General features: G+C 40.0%; 3 protein-coding genes across 7 annotated transcripts in view; 2 read left to right on the top strand and 1 right to left on the bottom strand.

Moving 5' to 3' along the window:
• The first annotated feature begins 5089 nt into the window (after positions 1–5089).
• On the top strand, positions 5090–12688 carry dhrs9 (dehydrogenase/reductase (SDR family) member 9). The gene is made up of 5 exons (XM_063498047.1): positions 5090–5259; positions 7948–8264; positions 10573–10831; positions 10915–11078; positions 11479–12688. The coding sequence occupies exons 2-5, from the start codon at positions 7952–7954 to the stop codon at positions 11700–11702; spliced, it is 960 nt and encodes a 319-aa protein (XP_063354117.1). The 5' UTR covers positions 5090–5259; positions 7948–7951; the 3' UTR covers positions 11703–12688.
• Positions 12689–12696: 8 nt separating this feature from the next.
• Positions 12697–21397, top strand: rdh1 (retinol dehydrogenase 1). The gene is made up of 6 exons (XM_063496799.1): positions 12697–12708; positions 13848–13883; positions 14005–14335; positions 19720–19978; positions 20922–21085; positions 21177–21397. Exons 1-6 carry the CDS (start codon positions 12697–12699, stop codon positions 21395–21397), a joined length of 1023 nt encoding a protein of 340 aa, XP_063352869.1.
• Positions 21398–22517: 1120 nt separating this feature from the next.
• The window catches only part of lrp2a (low density lipoprotein receptor-related protein 2a), a 52387-nt gene continuing 47608 nt past the window's right edge, over positions 22518–27296 (bottom strand). For all 5 annotated transcript variants that reach the window (XM_063497922.1, XM_063497921.1, XM_063497918.1 and 2 more), the window contains 9 exons: positions 26396–26515; positions 26126–26216; positions 25909–25976; positions 24990–25107; positions 24762–24882; positions 24481–24588; positions 23864–23980; positions 23693–23764; positions 22518–23599 (listed from right to left, as the gene is read on the bottom strand). In XM_063497922.1, the coding sequence (XP_063353992.1) occupies positions 23429–23599; positions 23693–23764; positions 23864–23980; positions 24481–24588; positions 24762–24882; positions 24990–25107; positions 25909–25976; positions 26126–26216; positions 26396–26515 (986 nt within the window). In that variant the 3' untranslated portion in view covers positions 22518–23428. The remainder of the gene's footprint in view (positions 23600–23692; positions 23765–23863; positions 23981–24480; positions 24589–24761; positions 24883–24989; positions 25108–25908; positions 25977–26125; positions 26217–26395; positions 26516–27296) is intronic.

The raw sequence follows: 27296 nt of genomic DNA on the forward strand, positions 1-27296 counted from the left end.
CACAAACAGACAGGAAAAGGGATGACATGATCTGCTGACAATTCAATAATTTCAGACACGCTAAACGCGTGTGGGTTGAATTAACTTCAGTTATATAATAAAAGTCTTTTTATCGTGCTGTCGTGTTCATTGTTTTCAATTTTTATCCAGCTGCTTGGACATACGAAGGACAAGGGAAATATTTCAGCAGCACATTACTCTGCACAGGTCAGAATACCAATAAATGATAAAAGATTAAAACACAACAAACGACATGAATAAGTATTAATGGGTTAATAAACCACTCTGGGTCTTAAACCAGTGTATCAGAATCCACATACCTGGACTTCTTGGCGAATCTCTGCTTTCTTACGAAACCCACCAACAACGCCGAGGTTCTTCAGAGGAATGTCCTATCTCACACTCAGGTTAACCTATGCCTCCCCTTTTATACTATCTACTCCTCCATTAGACTGATAAACGTCAGCAATATTTGCTGACGTTTGCAAGTGTTTGCAAGACAAATTTTAACTAAGTGAAGTCAGTGTATACCTACTGCCTCTAGGCTGATTCCTTTATTTTAAGAACAAATTCTAACATTTTCAGAAATTATATGGTTACGAAAGAAAAAGAAAAGAAAACATCCTTTAAGGTAAATGTATTAACTTGTTATCAGAAGTGATTGTAAAAAGGGTTTAATGACCGCGGGGACATTCATTATGGGTAGGAGTTCAGTCTGTAATTTGCGTCATTGTGAAATTTTGATCCCCACCTTTCATTAGCAGTCATTAAAAAATTTCCTTACAAAACTTTTATTATTTGCAAATTTCAATGAACAAGTGAGAGCGAAGAAATAAGCTAATTACTAACTCTTCTACTGCTAATTTTAAAGCTGGTTATGCTGATATGAATTACATCATTAGAATACATTTAAATGTTTGTTAGCCACCTGTCTCCTTTACATAACTGCAACTATTTTGGTAGCAGTGTGAGCTTCTTCAATTTTGATTTTTAAAATTAAAAATAAAAGTGTTGATACGTCATAACAAACACAATACTATCTCACTCTCAGGTTGGAAGAACAAATCCTTGTAAATAAGCAGAATCTCAGGGAAGGAGTGAGGCTATAGGGGTTAGTGTTTGCGGGATGGTGATGAAGGGTCTGGTTTTGGAATTTGCTCCTGCTTTACAGCAGCTTATTGTTCACAACACCGGTGATTGATAATAGCACAGGCAGGACAGGGCTCCACTCCGTCAGAGCTCCTGTGTTCTTACACTCTTACCCAACTTACATCAACTATTCTTAAACGTTTAAATACTTTAAATAATGTAATTGTTAGTGTAAAACAAAATGATGAAATGATAAATCCTTAAATAAACAGTAATATGGGGCTGGGGCTCCTGGAAAAGACTGTGAAATAATGGAAATTTACCATCAGATACAAATATCAAAATACAGAAAATTTCTGTATTTTTACGAGATAAGACATTAAAATACACTTGTTTTAGCTTTATATTTACATGAAATCTTGTGAATTTAAACAGGCTTTGTTAATAAAATATAGCTACATGTGTAAAAACAATGAAATCACCCCATAATGTGGTCAAACACTCATCTAATAAAATCAGTGGAGCCTGAAATTCCAAAAAAGTATTGTTATTAGTTGAGCTTTATTGTGTAATTGTTTTTAAAGAATTGTGTTAAAACTTTTATTCCATAATTAATGTAAAAATATATATATATACACATTAAACAAAAGTCAAAATGCTTTCGTTAAACTAGTAACTGGGTTTAAAAATACAGCATTTACTGTTATTTTTTGATTATATGAACAAGGTTTTTATGTGTGTTCAAACAAAAAGTTAATGGATTTACCCTCTTACAAATATCCAGAAAATGTTATCGTAATTACAGTATACTGTTATTTACAGAGCTTATCAAGTAATTACTTATGGATGTCAATATTGAATGAGCTGAGCTTAATAAAACACTAACTTTACTTTGTGTAATAATGCCTTAATACTACAGCAATATGACATTAATACTGTTGACTTTGCTTTAGCTGTCCTTAAAAACATTTAACAGTTTAAAGAAATCTGCAGCTGTAAGACCACTTGACCACTTGAATGATGATATTGTGTTTTACAACATCAGCTTTGTACCACTTAATTCCTGTGCCTCAACATTTAATTCTGGTAGCAAACAGAAAACAACAGAAAACTTCTCACAATAATACAAATGTATTAGGTTGTTATCATAAGTGATTGTAAAGAGGGTTTAATGACCGTGGGGACATTCATTATGGGTAAGAGTTCAGTCTGCAATTTACAACATCATTGTGTAATTTTGATCCCTGTCCTTTATTAACAGTCGTTAAAAATGTCTTCACAAAACTTTTATTATTCATAAACTTCAATGAGAGCGAATGAAAAAGCTAAGCACTAAATGTTCTAGTGCTAATTTTTTAAAGCTGATGATGTTGATTGTTGATTGTTCTCAACACAGGTGATTGATAATAGCACAGGAAGGACGGGGCTCCACGCTGTCAGTGCTCCAGTGATTAATTTTACATGAACACCTGCTATCAAATATTCTTAAATATTTACTGTACTTTAAATACTTTAGATTTACATTTTTACAATGATAAGTCTGAAACAGTTAGGACACACTTACTTCCTGTCCCCCAACATTTCATTTTGTTAACAAATAGACCACATCAGAAAACTTTTATAATAATGTGCTATAAAAAACAAAAGTGTTCTGTTCAAATAGTTTTTAATGAACCATAAAAAATACACAGAATTAAAATGAAAAACCCTAAATTTAGAGTCACTCTGAACATGGCAAGTTTCCCTGCTGCAGACACTTCAAAGGTGTTTGGCCACCTGTAGACAGAAAAGTTATTTTTCAATCTAACAGGTACAGTTAAGATTCACTGTGAAACAGTGCAGGTGTAGTCTAGCTCTACCAGGATAGCACATCCATAGGTGCAAGAAGATTTTCTCTGTCTAAAAGCACAGAGAAAATCTAATACATGAGGAATGGAAGACAGGGAAGAACTGTAGAAAGGCATCAACTAAGCTTTAGGACCAATGTCTTTGTGCAAAGAGGAAGAGAACAAACAAACAACAGTCCTTTAGTGAAATTTGTCCTCACAGTCCAGCACCATGCAAATTGTCCGACATTCCCCAGAGAATACCAGAACTGGCTGGCATGTCATTCTCTTCACAAATGAGAACAGGTTCACATATTTTCAGGGAAGATGACCGCCAGCCATCTGCTCAAAGTGTTCTTCTTCCCTTTATCATTTTCCCTTTTATCTTAAAGGCAGCTGTTGACTTAAATATAAACATATAGAGACAAATGACTGCTTTTAAAAAGAAGTGAGAAACATTTTGAACAGGAATATGCAGAATGATAATAATGATGTAATAATAATGATAAGAATTAACACTGAACAACCACGTGGAGGGAACACTGAGGGAAAAACTTAAAGATTATTATCAAGACTGCATTAACTACAGTGCTTTTCATAAGTATCTATAAAGGTTTCCCTGCAAAGTTTTACATTATGACACAGAAGATGCAACTGAAGGTGACAGTAAACAAGACATTTGAAATCACTGGAATTTTTTGAAGCAAGACTGGCAACCCTCTATATACAACACGCACACTACATGATGTATATAAAACATTTTAGGGTTTTCACTGAAACACCACTACCATGACAACTGTCTGAACATACTTAAAATGCTTTTCACTTACCCTTGACATCAACAAGTCATATAATGAATCTGCTAAGAGAAAGAAAAATAAGTTTGTGTGAGTGCAGGGGACACTTGAGTACATACAGGTGTCTAACCCCAAAGAAGCATGTGTACTGAATGCTAGCTATTCTAAAAGCTGAAACCTTAACATCACCAACAGCTTTGCTATTGGTGATTGGTGATGTTTGCTATTACTTAGCTTTACTAAGTCCATTCTCATCTTAATATCATTTAATAATATCTGAAGATTGAAAAAAAATAATTATACCCTTTTTTAAACTCCTATATTATACAACTTGTCTGAATGAACAAACTCATGTAAAATTACAGAAACTTTATTTCTTTTTCTTTTTCATTTTTGTGTCATTTTACACTCAATGCATCAAATGAGGATATGCATTTACTTCATAAAACTGGAATTTAACAGCTTTATCTTTTAAATAAGCATAGCATATTTTTTAAATTATTATAAACTTTTTTCTTATTTCTTTTTGTGTGCTAAATGTTTTAAAAATCCATTAAAATGTAAAAACAAACAAACAAAAAAACAAACAAAAAAACACACATATATATTCATAGTACAGTTTTTTGTGTTATTGTATATTAGACATTAGTCAATATATAGACAGTTTTTTTGTAATTTTATTGATATTTCACATATTCAAAAATTACAAGACATTTCTGTAAAATGTTAAAATTCAGTTAAATTGGGGGTTGGGGGGGGGGGTCTTAACACTGTTTCTACAGTGTTCTTCTATTAAGTTTTATCCAGGATGTTTTTAGGTTTGCTTAGCACAGACTGGAAACCAGCCTACTGTAGCCTGAACAGTAATAAAATGCACCTCCAAAACCTCCTAAAGCTCAGTAATTAACATACCGTTGCTTGTCTGGTAAATACGGTATGTTAGAGCTGGAGGCGGGCTTGGGTTATCACATTACCTCTGAAATGGGAACTGTGAATTTCCGTGGTCCCACTGGTTTCCCGGCAGTGAGACACAAACGCAACAGTGTTTGACTTTGATAGACTGATTATGGTCATTCTCTCCATATAAAATAAAGAAACGGAATGGGTTTGTGTTTCTTCAGCCCCAAGCTCTACACATCAAGAACCAGAGAAGATACAAAGGAAGACAAAAAAAACCCCAAAAATAAATAAATAAATGAAATAAAAAATGGAGCGAGAAATTTAGTGTCCAGGGGTTGGCGCTCTTCATTCAGTTTTCAGTGGAAAAAACACTCAGAGAGCTCCGGCTGAAGTTGCCAGTTCAGTAATTTTTCCGCTGAACGGGCTGTGTTGGCTTCTTGCCGCCGGGTTCTCTCCCTTTTGGTGCATTTTGTCACGCAGTCATGGCAACCCTTAGAGTCAACCACTATCCCCGGAAGTTTCAGAGTACTGGAAATAAATGAAATAGAGGAGAGAGAAAAATAAACTTCTTATCCCTTCTCGGTGGAGGTCCATGCCTCGCTGCGCTGCAAGTCTGATTTCATGTACTGACTTTGGAAAACACGCAGGTGAGTTTTTTTTTATATCTTTTTTTCTTTTTACTTACACTCCATATATGAAGTTTATCAATCTTTCCGCGCCTTGAAATTTTATATTTTATGTAACAGACGAGAAAGTGAGCTAAAGGTGACTACCTCTTATATGATATCTAATCTAAAGTTAATGCGATAAAAGGCTTGGCTCAGTGTTACACCCAGCAGGCTGTGTCATCAGTTGTACCCCGACGTGTACCTGTTGTGGGGGTTTTTTAGACTTCAGTTACTCATTTATTCTGTTCAGTTCAAACGTGTGAGGCGCGGTCACCCCACCACAGGTAAGGCTTTTGAATCTACGTGCAGCTGAGGAGGATAATCAGCTGATTTAATAATGAATGAAGTGTGTGGGTCAAGATGAGTTTTATTAAGAGAAATCTTACTGAGGAAAAAGTATCAAATACCCCCAGGTCCCAGCTTCTAAACTGTGATTATTTCCTGTTTTCCTTGTTTATTTAGCTAATTCAAATTTTTAACTAATTTGAATTATATTTCTTGTTCTTGACTCTGTGTGAGAATATCACTGTGGAAAAAAAATTAAGAGAGATTTTTTTGTTATTCCTCCAGTGTTTTACAGATATGTTAGATCCAAAAATCTAATATAAGATGAATCCAGATTTTCAAAATTAATTAGCTTGTGCAACTCCTGCATAGCTCACAGGGCATTCGTGCCATCCCTGCCACACCCAGCTCCAGTCACTCAGGCTGATCCCACCTCCATCCCCACCTTAATACATTGTTCCACCGGAATGTCAACTAGTACATTTACTCAAGCATTTCTCCTGCTTACTCATCCTGACTCAGGTGAACATATTTTTTAAACTGTATTTTTTAACATTAAAAATAGAAATAAATCTGAACCTAAATTGTTGTAATTATGATACACAAATTTTGGCCTTTTACTTGAGGTACTTTACCTAACCATTCTCTAGTTTAAAGACCAGGAGGATCAGATCAAACACAGATAAATGGCAACAGTGCATTAGAGCCGGCATCCGGTATAAAATCTGTGTCAGATCAAACATGTGGATCGATCTGCTGTGGTTAACCTTTGGGGAAAGAAGAGAGTACCCAAAAGTAGCACTTTAAATGTATGTTTATGCTCATTTCTTTTATAGTGTAATATTTCTAAATTTACTCACGATGATTTAAATACTTCTTCATCCACTATGCAAAAAGCTACAGAGAAAAAAACAAGAGCGTAAAACTTCCTGTGGCTATTTCCTTTGTCTCATTTCTCAAATGACAGTGAAAGTTGTCAAAATAATATGTGAAATTCTTCACAGCCTTGTGTTATCTCTCATTCTTTGCATTTGCAGATGTTTAGTTTATGTTTATATTTCTGTCTGCAGTCTCACCAGTTGCTGATTGTGTTTGTGGTCAAAACAGGTGATTTATCTGTCATTCTAACAGGTTCCCTCACATTTAGTGGCGCCATTGTGTATGTATGTAAGGCCTTCATGCTACATGCTGTCACCATATATAATGCATGATATCAGTCTGGAGAGAGGCATCTGACAGATGTTCTTGTCATCAGTTTAATCATCAGGCATTTTTAAATAATTTCACAAATAAAGTATTTCTCATTTACCAAAAAAAACCCCCAAAAGTGCAGTTTAGTCTTTTTTGCCAAGCCCACAGGCGTCACGTCATGAGCATTGTAAAGTGTGCTTACGGAGCTTGAGTCTGTCAAGTTACAGCACGTTGTTAACCTGGAGTAGCATGCTCAGACGGTTTACAGATGTAACAACTATGCATGACAAATAGGAGTGTGAATGTGTGCGCAAAGTCAAAACAACATATTACAGGAATATGCAGAAGAGTGAGTGTAAGTTCATTTCCTTTTTCATTGAAGAAAAGCGCATTAGGTGTAAGGTTGGCCAAACAGGAGTGACAGGATGATCCGTGAATCACAGCATGGTTTCGTTACTGTCATGTATCATTAAATAATGCATGTGTGCATTTAGTTCCTATAGGACATCTTCTCGGAACAGATGTATGGGGTTTATTTTTGTTGTTGTTTTTGTTCTGTTCCTCACATCCAATGCAAATACAAATGCTGGTTTTCTTTACAAAGTAGATCCAGATATGACGAATATTTGTACAGAAGAGCAGCCGGTTAACCAAAGAAGAATGATCGAGTAGGCATTCAAATATGACAGGTCTTTTAAGTAATTAAAAATAAAGAAAAAAAAGTCAATACTTTCGAGTCATACCTTATTAGAAACCCTGTGATTCAAATAAGGTATCTAATCATCTTGGCCAACCTGATTGGCACAACTCAGAACCTTGTCATTGATCTCAATGATTTAATCATCAAAATAAATCAGTTTCCCAGCTGTGAATGAAGCCTAATCCTAGACTCTAAACTTTTTTCATTGATGGTCTTTTCTTTAGTCTAGGACTGTTTGTTTTTGTCCATTTTATTTGTAGTATTATTGTGAGATTTACAGATGAAGCTGTCATTTATCAGCAACCAACACTCGTAGTTTTGACCCCCTCACACAGCTGCTAAGGGTTTTGGCTCAACCTCCTATGTTATTGCACATCAGCACCTGTTTGTCATAATTATTTAACCATGACCTACTATATATATGTATAAAAGTTCCCGAAGTTATTTAATTATAACCTAATAATAATGTTCCATCTTCTTCTTGGCCTTAGAAAAATGTTTCTGTACATCCTCGGGCTGGTGGCTGTTTGGTTCGTCTATCGCTGGTACAGAGAAACCAAAAGAGTCTCCAACAAGGAGGACAAGTATGTGTACATCACAGGTTGCGACTCCGGGTTTGGTAATCTCCTGGCGAGGCACCTGGACAAGCTGGGCTTCCGCGTGATTGCAGGCTGTTACACCGGGAAGGGTGAGGATGAGCTGAAGAAGGTCTCCTCCGACAAACTGACCACCATCCACCTGGACGTCACCGACTCTGAGAGTGTGAGCAAAGTGGCAGCTTTCATCAAGACTCTGGTTGGACAGAAGGGTGAGTGGCTCAGTGTAAAATCTCCCATTATTAACTGATGAACTTAAATGTCAAATATTTTGATTACATGCCAGGAAACTGATTAGTTAAAGTGGCTGTTAAGGCAATTCATCTGTTTTGACAGTCATTTCTTTCATTTTATCACAAAAGTAGTCCATCACAGTCATTTTTAATTGCTTTAGACAGGCGTGAGTAGAATAAATATACTAAGGAAAGAATTATTCAGTATTGTTTCCTTGAATGAAATTTGAACAAGACTGAAACTCAATGTAAAGGCCTTCCTTTTTCACAGTGAGGACTGTATCACTCTGTATGCTCCTATCTGTTGTCAGTATAGTCAATAACCCAGCTACCAACCCACCCACTCGTTCTGTTTATTCCAGCATAAAGGAAAATAAAACAAACCCTGAGCAACTGAACTGTAAGAACAATGAAGCAAAGAGAACATCTCATTATGTCACCGCACGCATAAAATTCCAGCTGGCGTCCATAATTTGCATCCCAAAAGGACACTAAAGACATCAGTGTACAGTGGAGGATTACATACATAGATTAGTACATTAGATGGTTCAGTTTAATCAAAAATAATCTCTAAAATGGATAAAGTCAAAATGTTTTTTATGAAGTTTACACTGTTTAACTCTTTCATCCATGAATTATGACAACCTCAATCAGAATTTTTTTTCTTAAGTATTTTTTTTTCATCTTTTGGCATGAAAACATGTTTGAAAAAAAGGTTTTTGAACTTCATTTTTTTTAAACATGTACTTTTCAAAGAATTTTTTTACATGTCCGCTTAGGTAGACAACAACATACGTTTTGACTTATGAATTTGACAACCGAATAAATAATATACACTGTGTGTTGTGTTTATGTGCAAGTATACCATCAACACTGACACAAAGACAAGAAAACAGCCTTTGAATAGCTGTCCACTGTAGTGAGCACTATGGGTGAAAGGGTTAATGTATTTAATGACTCAGAGTGTTTGGGTTTGTAGTGTGCCTGCAGGCAGAGCCAGCCTGTTTAACTCATTTCCAGACATTTTAGGGTTTGGGGCTTTATTTAATGGTTAATCCACTGTTTTCAAACGTATAGTTTTACCCCCCCAAAAAACAGAAAAAATAGTAAAGCACATTACTGTTTTCAGTTATTTACTTACATCCTTAAGTTTTAGTGGTTGAAGGTTGTATTTATCAGAGGAGTCCAGTCGACCATGAACATGAGTTCAGTTTGTTTGCCTAATAAATAACTATGTTACTTTTAGTTTAGCACTGTATATCTAATCATTGGCCATCAGAGATGGGGGACGCTAAATCAGGAATATCATCATCATCATCATCATCATCATCATCATCATCAGGAGATATTCTGTCTTCCTTCTCTCACACCAACCGGTCGCAGCAGACAGCCACCCCTCCCTGAGCCTGGTTCTGCCAGAGGTTTCTTCCTGTTAAAAGGCAGTTTTTCCTTCCCACTGTCGCCAAAGTGCTTGCTCATAGGGGGTCATATGATTGTTGGGTTTTTCTCTGTATGTATTATTATAGGGTCTACCTTACAATATAAAGCGCCTTGAGGCGACTGTTGTTGTGATTTGGTGCTATATAAATAAAATTGAATTGAATTGAATATCAGACCAGGGAAATGAAAACAAAGTTAGGAGCCCAATTCTTAAACTGGCTTTGAGAAGTTAATGTTATGCAGTGGAAAGTGAGACTATTTTGGTAGGGAAAAAAGTCATGTTAGGCAGAATCTGCAGGATGTATCTGCAAATCATTTGACTTTATTGTAGTAGATGCTTAGCTGCTCATATCAGTGATCTTCAAAGTGTGGATTAATGGAATTGAGTCTAGATTAGAAACCAGCAGAGCATGTTTATCACTTTAAAATGGGCCTACATGACATAAAATGAGAAGCAAATACACAATGTTCTTAAGAGTGGTTTGCTATGATTTCAGAGTCAGTCTTGGTTAATGACCCAGAAAAAATATCTCCCAGCAATAATACAAAGATTTTAAAAAGTTAAGACATTTCATTTTTCCCAAGGGCCACAGTTGGGGAATATTTTTAACATCTACTCTCTCCAACAGCAGTTTATGAAGAGATAAAGTTATTATTGAGTAGAAATTATGTCATGTTATTGTTCCAGCGCTCAACAACAGTCCCATTTCTCATGTGGCCCTGTTTTTATGGTATATTATATTTCAACATTAATGATTAAATTATGACACGCAGTCCAAAGCAGGGATTTGTGTGTCAGTATGTGGCTCTCATTGTGCTTCTTGTTGTTGGGTTTGTGTTACTTCAGGCCTCTGGGCCGTCGTGAACAACGCTGGTATCTCAGTGCCGTCCGGTCCCAACGACTGGCTCACCATAGACGACTACAAGCCTATGATAGCGGTCAATCTGCTCGGCGTCATCGACGTGACCCTGAGTGTCCTCCCCCTCATCAAGAAGGCCAAAGGCAGGGTGATAAACATCGCCAGTGTGTTTGGTCGAATCAGCCCATTCGGCGGACCTTACTGTGTGTCCAAGTATGGAGTGGAGTCCTTCAATGACAGCCTCCGGTGAGAGCACATCTGACTTTTCAAGCCTGTATATACGTACCTTGTGAGTCTGCTGACTTGCAGCATCTCATTTTGTGTTTCAGCCTCAACATGGCACCATTTGGAGTCAAGGTGTTATGCATTGAGCCCGGGTTCTTTAAAACAAACGTGACTGACACGGTTATGATGAAGAATAACTTGACGAAGCTCTGGGACAGATTACCTCAGGAAGTGAAGGACGACTATGGGCATGGTTTCTTGGACACAAGTGAGATGCTTTATTTCATGAAACAGATAAGACTAACTCTTTAATGCCTCAACATCGGCAGTAGCTTTGGCCGGATGCATTATGTTTTCAAGCTGTTCATCCATCCATTGCACTCATTTCCATCTTCAGCCTGACATTGTATCTACTCTAATCTCTTCATTTCATGTGACTGTGCAGAATCAATATGCAGCAGACAAGATTTTGTGCACCAGAAGCTTTCTGGGCTCTTTTCAGCTGCATTAATCTTGCCTATGATCCCGACTGATGATCATTAGTCCTTTAATTGAGAAATACTGTTTTATATCATGTTGCCAGATAAATCAGCTGGCTCAGTGGAGTGGATGGATTTACGGAGTGAATCATTTTTACAGAACTCATGTGTGAAATGTTTCTCTTTTAGTGCTTGAACAGTTGGACGAGAGGTACAGGCAGCTTGTAGACGGGGACCTGATGAAGGTGGTCGGCTGTATGGAGCACGCCGTCTCTGCCCTTTATCCACGCACTCGCTACTCCCCAGGATGGGACGCCAAGTTCTTCTGGTTGCCCATGTCGTACATGCCGAGCTGGCTCTCAGACACTTATTTCATTAAAAATACCCCCAGACCCAAAATATCTGTGCTGTAGTTTCTGTCACGTCAGTCAATGAAGGATTTTGGGCTAATCTGAAGATTATATGCGCGTGTTTATTTTCTTACAATAATTATGACTCTAGACATTATTACATCTTTTTAATTGATTAATTGAGCTGCTCTCAGTAGAGTACATGTCAGGTAATGAAGAAACCTTTGAGCACTGACAATTAACTTTGTGTCAAGTCATGTAATAATCTTGAATGCTGTGTCATCTCACCTTTGTTAGTAAAGCAAAATATCTTAACATGTATTTGTCCTACATATCGAAGACTGTGCTCTGTAACCTTTAGTCAGAGATATTGTGCTTTTACAATTGATTTCAGTTGAAAGGGGAGTGCTGTTATCAAAACCAGGGCTCATGCACCCTGAGTGTATTACACAACCCCAAGCGTGTAACCTTTTAGACCCTCCTGTTATATCGGACTTTGACTCTGCAGACTTGTTACATAACTTCACGTTCATCACCAGGTTTTGATGTAGAAAGGACCTTTCAGTTAATTTATATTCCCAGGGGTGAAGCAGCAGAAACATCTAAAGCTGTAACCATGGTATGTTTGTATTATTTTTATGATTATTATTTGTTCTACTATTATACATTTAGTGGTGCTTAAATTTGTGCTGTTTGGCTCTTGTACCCATTGTGATCACCTAGCTCAGCTAACATCTGGATAAGTTATTGCCTGTTTATTTATTTTACACTAAGTTAATTAACAGACTTGACAGGAGTGGCTCGATTGAAACCTTTTCTTATTTTTGTATGTGGTTTTTTTGTTTTGTTTTGTTTTTTGTTACATTTTACTTTAAGTAGATAGCTTAATGAGATCTGGTGCCATCTGGTGGATGAATGAAAATTGTCATGTTGTTTTTCAAAATCTGTTTACCCATAGTTTAGTTTCTAACATGCAGATAGTTTGGCTTTGAGTTTTCAGAGGGTTATGTTAATGAAACGCAATTGGTGCACAAATCAAATAAAATGTATTGAGAAAATGCCCAAAATCGTACACATTTTTTTTCTAACTACATACTTCCTATTCCTGCATGTTTGTGTGAGAAACAAAGAGAGGACTGGATCTTTTAATAAAATCTCTCACACCACAATGTAAAAAAACATTAATAACAGCTAATAATTCTTTACAGTTTTAGTGATCAAGTATATTGCTGTGAGTGTCTATGAAAAGTAATGATCCAGTTTTTTGTAAGTCTTTTATAATAGTGAGCTCTAAGCAGCGTTTTCCTGTAGTTTGAGCTAACAGATGTCAGATAAATGGGCTGTAGTTCTAGTGCTTTTCAGCTCAGTTTGAGTTCTCAAAGCACTTTCTCACTTCAAGCTTCGTTCACTCACACATATACACTTTTTTAATGCATAACATTCATGCACACACATCAGGGGCAAGTCAGGATTTAGTATCTTGCCCAATGATACTCCAGCATGCAGACCAGGGGAGCTAAGGATCAAACCACCAGCCTCCTGATTAATAGATGAACTGCTGTACCTCCTGAGCCACATCCGCTCCCTCATATATTCCCCTCTCGAATGAGTTCTAGGATAACATAATGTTACCATATGAAATCTGGTAAAGCAGAAGTAAAAAGTAACACATGACAGGTCAGTAAACCTGTGATTTCTTACTTTAATGAAATCACAAATATATTGATTAAATGTATTCAGTTTAACCTCCCAGCTTTCAGACCTGTGAGGGTAGATGCCAATTTTTTGTTTGGGTGAACTGAACTTCATTTGGGGACATATTAATCAGGTGTGGCCACATTTTCTTAGATCTCAGGCTGTTCTACTCAATACTGGGTTAAGGGCTCACTTAGTTGTGAATGGCTTTAAAATCTATGTAATTCTGCCATAACCAGTTGAGCCACAAGGGGGAGCTGCAGCTAAATAATAGCAGTGGCGCCCTGGTTTGATAATCTGGTTACAGGCTTTAACACTGAGACAAGTTTTAAATCTTTTATTTATTAAGTGTTAAATTGCATTATTCTTCAATGTCCTTTATTTTTCATGTGATGCTCTGCTTTATGAAAAATAAAACGAGGCTAAACAAACATTAAGAGGCCCTGTGTATAATTCAGGTTTTATTACTGCTGCTTAAATGTTTTGAAATGCATCCCAAGTTTCTCCCGTCAGGTATTTACAGACAGTCTAGCAGCTTATTTGGCAGAGGTAAGATGATTTCTCTGTTTTTGTATGAATTAATTACTTTATCCAGAGATTAAAATAAAGTAGAGGATGGCATTATGAATGTGTGAAGTCTTTCATTTTAGTTGTAATTTTTGTGTCTTAGGTAATCCTGTCACACCTGGCCCTAACCTGTGTTTTCCTTCTGGCCACGCTCGCTGCCGTCCGCTGGTACATCAGAGATTCCTACAAGGTTGATGGTTTCAGCCAGAAACATGTGCTCATCACAGGCTGTGACAGCGGCTTTGGGAATCTTCTGGCCAAACAGCTGGACCGAAAAGGTTTCCAAGTCATGGCCGCCTGCCTCACAGAGAAAGGTGCCGCAGACTTGGCAGCGGCTGCCTCCCCCAGACTGAAGGCCTTCCTGCTGGATGTTACGGACAGCGCGAGCATCAGGAAGGCGGTGGAGTCTGTGAGCAGAGAGGTCGGAGAGCGAGGTGAGCCGGGCGGACAGCAGGGGGTGCACACTGATAGGGTGCCAGTCAGAGTGAAGCACTGGGAGAGATAAAGCCAAGCTGGTCCATCCCTTCATCAACCCATCATCCTCCTACTGATACGTGTAACACATCCTGCCTTTTAAACGGGAGGGAGAAACTTGCTTCTGACATAAATCTTGACTGTAGACTGAGATCTGACTACCAACTGTGGGACAGCATGTGCTGAAAACAAATGTTATTACTGATGTGCAAAAAGTCATTCCATCATTTGATTTTATCTATGAAAAAGATTTTTACTGGAAAAAAAAAAACAAAGGTGGCAAATATAAAACAAATGCCATAGATCAGTTTGTCAGGCCCATGCTCTATGTAAGTGGCTCCTAACCTTTTTATCTTATAGATCATTAGAAAAGAACCCATATGTCTGTTTTCACCTGCTTCTCAGATGTTCAGTGTGTCAATGACAGATTTTCACCACATAGATTTCCAAATTTTTCGAAACCCAGGGGGCAAAAACATCTGATTTTCCACAAGAATGAAACAAATTTTACAGAAATTGGGAAAAATACTATTTTGTATGCAAAAGATATCCAAAGTCATCTCTGCAATGAGTCTACTCCAGCAAATAGGAATTATAGACCTGGCTTTATCCAACATTCAGATGCATATTAGCACACATAAAGGGAAGTTTCATGGCATACCCACTACTTACAAAATGCCTACAGAAAAGGATACAAACCAAAATTTGGCCAACCTGTGTATGTGGAGCATCTCATACTCTTCTCTAGGGTTGAACATAGATAACAGATTGATCAACTTGCACAGCAGGTCAGTGTGTGACATCTGCAGATGCAGAGAAGCATCTGCATGGGCTGTAAGCAGTTTAATCTGTCAAGATTACAAAGATAAGATAAGATAAGATAAGATAAGATAAGATAAGATAAGATGACCTTTATTAGTCCCACACGTGGGAAATTTGTTTTGTCACAGCAGGAAGTGGACAGTGCAAAAGTTATGAAGGACAATTAGAATAAAATAAAATAAGAATAAATACAGTACACAACTGTACAGAATAGAATAAAAATAGAATACTATATACAGTAGAATAAAATATACAATAGGATAAAAATAGAATACAAATGCTATATACAACAGAGTGAAAAATACAACGGTGCCAGAAAGATTATTGCACATTTGTGTTATTGCACATTTGTGGATGTGTGTGTATGATCAGTTAAAGTCTTTGTTGTGGAGTCTGACAGCAGTGGGGAGGAAAGACCTGCGAAATCTCTCCGTCCCACACCGTGGGTGCCGCAGTCTCCCACTGAAGGAGCTGCTCAGTGCTGTCACAGTCTCATGCATGGGGTGGGAGATGTTGTCCAACAGGGATGACAGCTTAGCCACCATTCTCCTGTCACTCACCACCTCCACTGGGTCCAGAGGGCATCCTAGAACAGAGCTGGCCCTTCGGATCAGCCTGTTCAGTCTCTTCCTGTCCCCAGCAGAGATGCTGCCACCCCAGCAGACCACACCATAAAAGATGGCTGAGGCCACCACAGAGTCATAGAAGGTCTTCAGGAGTGGGCCTTCCACTCCAAACGACCTGAGTCTCCGCAGCAGGTACAGCCTGCTCTGCCCTTTCCTGTAGAGGGCGTCTGAGTTATGAGTCCAGTGCTGTTTGTTGTTCAGATGAACACCAAGGTACCTGTAGCTGTCCACAGTCTCAATGTCCATGCCTTGGATGTTCAGTGGTTGCAGTGGAGGATGTTTGTGCCTGCGGAAGTCTACCACCAGCTCCTTGGTTTTACTGGCATTGATCTGGAGGTAGTTCAGCTGGCACCAGTCCACAAAGTCCTGAGTCAGTCCTCTGTACTCCTTGTCGTCCCCATCAGTGATGAGGCCGACTATAGCAGAGTCATCAGAGAACTTCTGCAGGAAGCACTGGGTGGAGTTGTGGGAGAAGTCTGCAGTGTAGATGGTGAAGAGGAACGGAGCCAGAACCGTTCCCTGTGGGGCCCCCGTACTGCAGACGACCCTGTCCGACACACAGCCCTGAGTCCTCACATACTGTGGTCAGTCGGTGAGGTAGTCCAAAATCCAGGTAGTGAGGTGATGGTCCACTCCAGAGTTCTCCAGCTTGTCCTTCAGAACCGAGGGAAGAATAGTGTTGAAGGCACTGGAGAAATCAAAGAACATGATTCTCACAGTGCTCCCAGCGGTCTCCAGGTGAGCGAGGGAGCGATGTAGGAGGTGAATGACGGCATCATCCGCTCCAATGCCAGGCTGGTAGGCAAACTGAAGTGGGTCCAGTGATGAGCTCACAAGGCGCCGAAGCTGAGCCAGGACCAGCCGCTCCAGGGTCTTCATCAGGTGGGATGTCAGAGCCACCGGCCTGTAGCTGTTGAGGTCCTTGGGGCGTGAAATCTTTGGCACTGGTACAACACAGGAGGTTTTCCAGAGCTGTGGGACTCTTCCCAGCCTCAGGCTCAGGTTGAAGAGGTGCTCCATCACACCACACAGTTGGTCCGCGCAGGACCTGACGACCCTCGAGCTGATGCCATCTGGACCCGCTGCCTTCTTGCCATTAATCCTCCTCAGTTCCCTCCTAACCTGGGTGGTTGAGAGAGACAGTCTGGAGCCTTGTGTTGATTGTGTATTGGATGCTGTTGTTGGGGGTGGGGAGGAGTGAGCAGGGTGAATAGAGGAGGTGTGAAGTGTCTGAGGTGTCAGAGGTGGAACAGCAGCAGTGGGGGTGGTTGAGTCTGCAGCCGATGTTGGAGACTGCCTCATGGCTGAATCAAATCTGTTGAAGAAATGATTCAGTTCATTTGCCCACCTCACATCCCTCCCAGGCAGAGAGTTCTGATGTTTGTGGCCCGAGATGGTTCTGAGGCCTCTCCAGACTTCACCAACGTTATTTTGCTGAAGCTGGTTCTCCATCTTCTGCCTGTAGCTATCCTTCCCATTCCTTATCAGTCCCCTCAACTCTCTCTGCACCCTTTTCAACTCCTCTTTGTCTTTGGATTTGAAGGCCCTCCTCTTCTGCTTGAGGACAGCTTTAATTTCCGGGGTAATCCAAGGTTTGTTGTTGGAGAAACACCGTACAGTCCTGGTAGGTACGGTGTTATCCACACAGAAATTAATATATTCCGTAAGGCTGTCGATGTCCTCTCCGTGGTCGTCACAGATCACCTCCCACACAGTCGACTCAAAACAATCCTTAAGAGCCTCCTCGCTCTCCTGCGACCATCTCTGCACTGTGCGGGTGGCTGGTGGCTCCCTGCGCACTAAGGGCTCATACACAGGGACAAGGTGCACCAGGTTGTGATCAGATCTGCCCAGGGGAGGGAGAGGTGATGAACTGTATGCCTCTTCAGCATTGGCATACAGTAAGTCCAGTGTTTTATTGTCTCTGGTTGGGCAGGTCACATACTGGGTGAAGGTGGGCAGTGTGGAGTCCAGTGAGGCATGATTAAAGTCCCCTGATATTATGAGGAGGGCTCTCGGAGATTGTGTTTGCAGTCTGCTGACCACTGAGTGGAGAGTGTCACAGACTGCATCCGCGTTGGCCGAGGGGGGGGACATACGCTGTTATCGCGATAACATGCGAGAATTCCCGGGGCAGGTAGTACGGACGCATGCTAACGGCTAACAGCTCAATGTCGCTGCTGCAGAGTTGTTCTTTTACAGTGATGTGCCCAGGGTTACACCATCTGTCATTCACAAACACTGCCAGTCCCCCTCCTTTCCTCTTATCGCTGTCTCTTGTCCTGTCCGCTCGAAGCAGCTGGAATCCCGGTAGTGTCACACTCGTGTCCGGAGTTAGCGGTGTTAGCCACGACTCCGTTAGCATCATGATGCTACATTGCCGGTACTCCCTCTGTGACCAGGTTAGCGACGTGAGCTCATCCAATTTATTGTGCAAAGACCGTACATTTCCAATAATTACAGAAGGAAGAGATGGTCGATAACGTCTCCTTCTCGGGCGACGGCGCTCCTTCCCAGCACGACACCCCCGTCTTTTCCTCCTCAGCTCGCTGGGAATGTCGGGTCTGTCCGCCGGCAGTACTGCTGTGGGACGCAGCGCTAACAGCTGATCCTTACTGTAAACAAAGGATCCCTGCTCTGGGCCCCCACACAGAGTGTTGGGAAGGTTACTTTTAAAATGTATTCCATTACAGAATACCGAATACATGCCCCAAAATGTATTCTGTAACGTATTCCGTTACGTTACTCAATGAGAGTAACGTATTCTGAATACTTTGGATTACTTAATATATTATCATGCTGTTTACAACTACATGAATGTACTATTGCTGTGATTTATTACTGTTACTGAAGGTCCGCGGCTCCGAACCGTAGTAAAGGGACCTCTGGCTAATACGTCGGGTTCGTGTCGGGCTCGTAGCTGAAAACTAGCTTTACTTTGTTGTCTGGGTCAACTTTGCTTGCCAGAGACAGAGAGAGGCGTTGAAAGGCTGCTCCAACGGAACTTATTGTTTCGGAGGAAAACACGAACACAGTGTACAGTTGAGTCTTAATAGCTTACTTACAAATGGGCTCGTCAGGCACTCTTCTTGGCTGCAGTGGTTATTATTATATTTACATGCTTCCAGCTCCCGTTTTTGCTCCGTGACAGCTCGGACTTTTCCTTTCTCTCCCTCCCTCGCTCACAGACACATAACGTGTATGGTAGTCCATTCTCGCTGCAGCACGGACTACACTGCCCATGAGGCTACATTCTTTAGGGCTATGTCTGTAGCATTCTGCCTTTTAGCTTAGCACAACAACAACAACAACAAAGCGCTCTCTCACCCAGGAAACACGCAGCGAGAGAGCGCGTCACCCTGTAACCATGGCAACCGTAACGCTGCCGCCTGGAACAACAGAGCGTAGCTGTCAAACAAACCCAAACAGTCCTGACCCGCGACAATATGAAACAGAAAAGTACCGCCGTGTAATCCATTTATTTCAACAAAGTAACTGTATTCTGAATACCACCTTTTTAAAGTAACTGTAACTGTAACGGAATACAGTTACTCATATTTTGTATTCTAATTACGTAACGGCGGTACATGTATTCCGTTACTCCCCAACACTGCCCACACACGGGTGAAAAAAGTAGAAAAAAACTAAGAAAAACGACTAGAACTAGCACAAAACGGTAGAACATGGTTGCAGAGTCTAATTACTAATACGTTAGTTATAGAAAAATTACGAGAAGAAAAGATAAGAAAGAAAGAAACTCGGAATGAGCAGAGCTGCTGTAACAGGCTGCCGCACACGGGGGCGCCGGAAGTGATCACAAGTGATCACAAAGCAAAAGATTTAAAAGATGAAGGCCATGAGCTGATTTCTGTTGGTCGTTATTCTGTATCCTGCAGGTCTGTGGGGTCTGGTGAATAATGCTGGAAGAGCGACACCCATCGGCCCAACAGAATGGATGAAGTTAGAGGATTTCTCAAAGGTTTTGGATGTGAATCTGCTAGGAGTGATTGACGTGACCCTCCAGTTTCTGCCTCTCTTAAAGAAAGCTCGGGGCAGAGTGGTGAATGTAGCCAGTATTCTGGGACGACTGTCTCTCACTGGTGGAGGATACTGCCTGTCCAAATGGGGAGTGGAAGCCTTTTCTGACAGCCTCAGGTACAAACATGTGGTTAAAAACATACTGCTGAGGTGGGGGTTTTTTAACTCATAATTTAAAAAAAAGGATTAACGCTTGGGTAGGCAAGATGGTTTTGGTGACATTGGACCAATAAAATCATGTGAGTGTCCTGATGCTTTGGTAACTCCACACTACAGTTAGTTACCCATCTTTTAAGGGCAGATCAGGAGACTACTATGAAGCGATGTTAGCAGTAGTTGAAAGAGCTGAAATCTTCAATTCACTTTAATTCAGTTTTATTTATATAGCATCAAATCACCTCAATGCACTTCATAATTCCCAAAAAATACAGAGAAAACCCAAACAATAAGAAGCCCCCTATGAGCAAGTACTTGGCGAGAGTGGGAAGGAAAAACTCATTTTTAACAGGAAGACACCTCCAGCAGAACCAGGCTTTAAGAAACACTTCCAAGAGCTCTTAAATTCATGCCTAAGACCATATACAGAAGCATCCCTAAATAATATTCTGCTGCAGAAAGATATAGTTTATAGTTAAAGTAGCAGTTGAGATAGCTACTTGCAAGAAATGAGATACAACAAAACCATTAAGAAATCCAAAATGATCAAAATTCTAAGTAGATGCAGAGTGACCAATAAGAGACACAAACTAAATAAATAAATAAGACAACATTATGAAAACAATATCTACACAATGCAAGTTCTTTTGTGTGAATGCCCAGCAGTTTGTAGGAGTCTGTTGTCTCATGATCCACCCATGCACAGACCTCTGCCTATAAAAAAAATCATACATATAAAAATATAGTAAAGCAGAAATGACATCTACCACAGTCTAATGAAAGTATCAAAAGTTTGAAAATACTCACATATTAACTATGCCTCAGCATAGTACTGATGGAGAAGTGCTCAGTAAAATTCTTTCACTTGCTTTAAAGAGACACGTTGTCTGCTTTGTCTGACCAGGAGGGACATGCAGCACTTTGGTATTAATGTGAGCATCATCGAGCCCGGTTTCTTCAAGACTAACGTGACCCGCATTGATCTTATTGACGCTGACCTGAGGAGGCTGTGGTCCCGTCTCCCTCAAGATGTGAAAGACTCATATGGAGCTACATACTTTGATGAGTGTGAGTAAAAGTGCACTTTGTTTAAATCAGCTACAGATCAGCTAAACAGATGCTCTGTAAGATCACTTTTATCTGATTATTGATCTCTCAGATGTGAAAGCTCAGACCTTCTCCATGGGACTCTTGTGCAGTCCGGATATCTCTAAGGTGACCAGGTGCATGGAGCACGCGCTGACCGCTCGCTTCCCACGCACACGTTACGCAGCAGGCTGGGACGCAAAGCTTTTCTGGATCCCTTTGTCCTACCTCCCTTCATTCGTTGCAGACTTTATAGTCACTGTGATTCTCCCTTCTCCTAAACAAAACATGTAAATAGCAGACAGCCTTTACCGTCGCTGTAAAAGTTTGTGTGACTGTGTCATTTCTTCTCTCCTGTGTATGTGTTGACCATGTTCACCCTAAGCTAAAGCTGCATCTGATATTCAAATGCATCCTATTTCCTAATACTTTTTTATAAAATATGAATAGGCTCATAAAATGAACTCACCAGCCATTTTATTAAGTATACCTGTTCAGCTTCTCGTTAATGCAAATGTCTAATCAGTCAATCACATGACATCAACTCAGGGAATTTAGGCTTTTTGACATAATCAAGCTGCTGAAGTGGTTGCTAGTCTCGGATGGGCTGGTATTTCAGAGAACCTACTGATATATTGAGATTTTCCCACATGGGCATCTCTAGGGGTTAGAGAAGATGATCCAAAAAAGAGAAAACAGTAGCTCAAATAACCACTTGTTAAAACCAAGGTATACAGAAGAGCATCTCTAAACACACAACACATCAAACACTGAAGCAGATGGGCTAGAGCAGCAGATGACCGCAGCAGGTTCCATTTCCATCGGCTAAGAAGAGGAAACTGAGGTACAATACAAGACTGGCCTGTTGAGTCTTGATTTCTGCTGTGACATTCAGTTAATCAGGTCAGAATACGACATAATTAATATGAAATCGTGGCTCCGTCCTGTCTTGTATCAGTGTTTCATGGTGGAGGTGGTGGTGTAATGGTGTGGATCTAAAGGACCTAAAGTGTGCCAAGAAAATATATTTGCACACATTTTTAAGATCATATATTTTAAATTTTTTAAACACCACAGCTTATGGTGGCGACTTCCAGCAGGATAACACTAACTCATTTAGGATGTGGTGGAAGGGGAGATTCACACCATTAATGTGCAACTGACAAATCTGCAGCAACTGTGTGACGCTATCATGTCAATAAGAACCAAAATCTCTGAGGAATGTTTCCAGCATCTTGCTGAATCTGTGCTGTGAAGAATTAAGGCAGCTCTCAAGGCAGAAAGGGGTAAACATGGATGAATGTGACCCTAAATCTTTGTCTTCCTCTATGCATTTGTGTGGTGTCCAAGGTGCAGCCCCCAGACCTCCCTAAGCTCTAGAAAATAGATGGACCGTAACAATAAAGTGAAGAAAAAGAGACCACGTTACAAAATAAGAAATTTATTCATGCAGGTCTCAGCAGCAGAAATTGAATCCATTTGGACATTTCCTCACAGATAACATTTTTTATTTGTCCTCATTATGATACAACATAGATCAATCTGTAAAGAACTTATTAGAAAATGTCTACATCTGCATTCTTGGGTCGTATATTGCTCTTTAAGATGATCAAATACATATCCACGCAATAGACTTGGGCACATTCAAGTACTGTTCCAAACTAATTTGGCCATTATTCATTCCAGTAATATCACTAAAAAACAATCGTGTCAATTCAAAAGTCGCAAAGGTGATGTAAGGTAAAAATGAGTTTGATCAAGAAGGATAAAAGTATGCTTTGCACACGTATTTAAGCCCATGCATCTGTTTATATTGGAGCACATACTGAAGAGATATAAAATCGAATCTGTCTTGCTTCAATTAAGCCGTGAAATGAGGTATATATTCAGTGGTGAAACAGATATTATTACCCATCGCATTTCTCCAATTTCCTTTGATCATTTTGTACATTCGCAATGCAGCTCGCCTTTTATATGTGTTATTTTCTTTACGCCGAACTATTTAGGATCTATTCCAGAATATTTCTGAAAAAAAATCTTACTGTTCAAATTTACAAATATACAACATATTTATTAACATTTCTATCAGCAGCTTCAGTGCAAAGATATACATATCGTACATCAGGATAAAGAAACAAAAAAAACATTAACACAAAATTGGCATAAGAAATGTCAGAAGGCATAGTCACGGAAGACGTTTTTCTTTGTTCTATAGAAATGTACTTCTCTCCTAAAACGATTTGAGTTTTGTACACAGGCTGCATAAAAAAATAAATTCTGTGCAAAGTGTGTTTCTTTTTTCGATTCCCGTCCGCGAGAGAGGGGTTATACGTCGCTGTCCTCTTTAACGAGGTTGGCCGTGTCTTTGAAGCTGTCCTCGGTAGGCGAGAAGGTGTTGGGGCGATCCCTCTTCTGAGGTTTGGCAGGGGGGGCAAATGGAGATGGCTCAGGGGCAGAAGAGTCCCCGCTGCTTCCTACGGGCTTTTCATCCCTCATCTGTAAAACAGCACAGATGGTAAAAAAGAGAAGCCCCTCCCCACCCCAACTTTCTGTTTCATTTCTGATGTCTTAGAAAATGGCCGGACATACCTCTGAATATGAAGGGTTTTCAAATGTGGTGCTTGGCTTTAATTTTCGTTTGAATAAGCTCCACTTTGACTCCTGCAAACAAAACACAGTCATTGAGGTGACTCCATGCACGAGTGCTTTAAAAGTATTTAAAGTAGATTTCTTTTGACTTTGTGCACGTATGATATTCACATGGACAGGTTGGGTGCTGACGGTAGACGTGTTCACCACGCCTACGCTCGGGTCTCCACGGTAAGCCGGGTTTACAAAGTTGTTCTCCCGCTGATCACCACTCACATTCACAGTCACCTGTTTGAAAGCAAAAATGTAGCAGTTTATGATTATAAATCAGCTCAATTAAAGGTTCATAAAACAAAATCTAAAAAATATACACAGTGATGTTTTTGTGGTTTGTTTTTTCCTCCTTTGTGTAACATAATAGAGGCACCAGATTAGTGTTATTTTGGCAGCACAGGATCTCCAGTAGTTCCTATTTATATTGTTAATTTATATTTCATAATAAATGTATAGTATGCACTTTGTATAACAGTCATAAGCAGATACTAACCCAGCCTCAGAGGGTTAAGGCTTAATGTGGTGGGATGTAAGTATATTATCTGTTTCTATTTTATTGTTAACTTGTGAACCTCTTTCTTTTTGTTTATTATTTTACTTGGTTGTTAGTCAAAATGATTTCAGAGCCAATTTCAATGCCTATTCATTTTCTTTAATTAATTTCTACAAGCTGTGTAGGTTTGAAAGTCCCTGCTCTAACCTGTAAAGTGCAAAAGATATTCATTTGTGAGTACCTGCGTGGCATGAATAACAGCAGGGTCCCCAGACACATGACCAGTGGCATACAGCGGGTTCTCAAATGTAATCGGCTGCCTCCCAGGCTCCATGGCAAAATTATCATCCTATGGGGATATTATAATGGTGAGATTGTCGATACTGAACTTTTAAATATTTGTTAAGCTCTCAAACAAGCACTTCTTGAAGTGGTATGCGAACATGTTCAAAAACGCTGATTGTATACTTTTAGTGATCCTGGAAATGATTAGTTGCTTGTATGCATTTATCCAAGACTCACCATCTGCATGCCTGTGTCAATGAATGACACTCCAATGTGTGAGGGTCCGAGATCCACATTATCACCCGACCGAAACGTCACCCCATTCCCAGTGTCAGCGGATTTCACCAAGCTGCTGAGGCTGAACAAAAACAAAACAAACACCTGAACTTTGGTCTGAAATCTATACCGTGAGCTTCATCACAGTTTTAACTGAAAAAAACTGAACTGAAAAGAAGTGGTAGAAACCTGGGTAGTTTGGGCATGGAAGGGATGAAAGAGCCTGTTCGTTTGTAGTTGAGGAAAACTCCAACAGCCAAACCTCCAGTAATCAGGATGATAATGACTGCCAATAGAACAGCCACAGCTAAAGAAAAAAGGGGGGTAAATATGCAGATTCACGGTTACAGGACATTCGCAGTGAGATGCAGATCATTAACGCGACTAATAACATTTTGCTGACAAGCCCATTACTGTTTGTGACTTTTAGCAGACCTGTTAATTTATGTTAAACATTGGTCAAACTGATGTGTTAATTAGCTAGCTATTAAGAACTCTGCGATTTCATCCACTCAACAAATTCTGCAAATGCTGAGCCAGAATGTTCTCACCTTAAAATTTTAGGTAAATAAGCAGTAAATAAGTGTGACTTCTTCAGCATGCATGAAGGAAATATTCCTTTAAGTAGAGCTTGACTGATATAGGATATAGGATACAGGACTGATGCTGATATTTGGTGTTTTAAAAAGTAGTTACTAAGATAATATGACAATGCAGTTTATAAATAAACTTCTTTTCATCTCTCAACACGTCGCAGATTACTCTTTGCGATCTGCTCAGATCAGCTGGTTGTTGCTTGTGGCTTTCCAAACAGTGAGTTACCGACAAAAGTCGCAGCGTGCCCTCTGGTGGACAAACTATACCACGTCAACACTCGTAACGTAGTTAAATCAGAATCAGAATACTTTATTAATCCCTAAGGAAATTGAAAGGTCCCATCTCTTCTTTAAATATTTCTTCTTATTTTTTCTTTTCATTTATTACCTTTTACTAATGCCAATAACAATATAGTGGCAAATAGCTACTACTGGCCAACAATAACACTGGGTCTAGCTCCAATACTAAGACATTAAAAAATGTTAGTAAGCTTATAAGTAAATGACCATACCTGTTCCTGCTGGGGCACCCCTCGACTTTCCCATCTCACAGTAGCTGCCCACATAGCCATAAGGACATCTGCGCAAAATCATGATCAAATGCAATAACAATCTTTAGCCGCAGGAAAACCTCACAGGTAAAACAACCTGAAGTGTGCTGGAAAATTCCAAAGATATGAGGTATCACTGACAGCGATGGGTAAAAATGGCCGCGGCACATGAACTCACTTGCACTTGGGCAGGCCCCCTTCATCAGTGTAGCAGGTTCCACCATTCATGCATCTACATGCAAGCGGCATTGCAACAGGAGCCTCAATGGCTGCAGGAGCAAAAGCCAGGCGTACCAGAGAGTCAACAACAATGAAACAATATCACAGCACAGTCTCTCAAAACCACACAGGAGCAGCCAAGCACGAGTGGAGGATGGATGTATTGATGCGAAATCCCAGCTTACGTGAGGGTGCAGATAGTACATGCACTGCGGTTGTTGTTATTTACCTGCGTCACATTCGTTGGAGTCAAACTCCACCGGAGAGGAGCCTTGCGGGCAGGCACAGGTGTATCCACCAGGTCGAAGAAGACACAGGTGACTGCACACATTCTTACAAGGGTTGGACACTAATGACATCAGAGAGCGAAAGCAACACAGTGAGCAAAATAAAAGTATTTTGGGAAATATCTTAAGCTGTCAACACATTTCAAGACATATTACCACTTCACTAGTCCTCATCTACAAGAGAAAACACTTAAAACTAAGCCCTTTATAATTACATTGGTCCCTCTGTCTGCGCTTAACTACATAAAACTAAGTTTAATGTATTGTGCTTCCTGCCTGAAAATTAACAAACTGCAGAGATTTGGTCTCACTCTGTGACTTCAAATGATTTCTACAGAAACTCAATTTATCTGGATCTCAGTTTTATACTCGCAAGTATGTCTAATGTCAGTAAGGGTTTAGCTTTTTCAAGCTTTATATTAGTATTCTTGGACTGTTTGCCTTTATTTATTTGATAGAACAGCATAGATTAGACAGAAAAGTGGGGAGCGATCATGTGGGGGATGACACGCGCTGCAACCCTGCCACACCCGAAAGCCATTGCCTGCTGTTTCTTGGTTGTTATAGGAGGGTCGCCAGCTAACGCAGGTCACCTGTGTCTTGCAGGCTATAAAAGCTGGCTCAGATAAACTTATTGGTGATTGTTATGTCTTGGTTTGGTTATGTTTAATAAATGATTTTATATTTAAGTCAACTTCTTGTGCAGACTCCTTCCTGGCCACCTACTCTGATCCAGTTTGTGACAAATGGGAGCTCATTCAGGATCTCTAGATCCATTAATAAGGTTAAAATTGAATCTGTGTTGTGGCTAACTTAACTTGTGGCTTGCTAAATGCTCAGCTG

The sequence above is a fragment of the Pelmatolapia mariae genome, linkage group LG16_19 (assembly GCF_036321145.2).
Source record: "Pelmatolapia mariae isolate MD_Pm_ZW linkage group LG16_19, Pm_UMD_F_2, whole genome shotgun sequence".
NCBI classification, from domain to species: domain Eukaryota; kingdom Metazoa; phylum Chordata; class Actinopteri; order Cichliformes; family Cichlidae; genus Pelmatolapia; species Pelmatolapia mariae.

What these genes read in the sequence shown, in the direction of transcription:
- dhrs9 (XM_063498047.1), top strand. Translation starts at nt 7,952, where the DNA reads ATGTTTCTGTACATCCTCGGGCTGGTGGCTGTTTGGTTCGTCTATCGC. An exon ending in GACTCTGGTTGGACAGAAGG is followed by an intron (nt 8,265 to 10,572) that starts GTGAGTGGCTCA and finishes GTGTTACTTCAG; the next exon opens with GCCTCTGGGCCGTCGTGAAC. An exon ending in TCCTTCAATGACAGCCTCCG is followed by an intron (nt 10,832 to 10,914) that starts GTGAGAGCACAT and finishes TTTGTGTTTCAG; the next exon opens with CCTCAACATGGCACCATTTG.
- rdh1 (XM_063496799.1), top strand. An exon ending in GCCTTTTCTGACAGCCTCAG is followed by an intron (nt 19,979 to 20,921) that starts GTACAAACATGT and finishes TTGTCTGACCAG; the next exon opens with GAGGGACATGCAGCACTTTG. An exon ending in AGCTACATACTTTGATGAGT is followed by an intron (nt 21,086 to 21,176) that starts GTGAGTAAAAGT and finishes TTGATCTCTCAG; the next exon opens with ATGTGAAAGCTCAGACCTTC.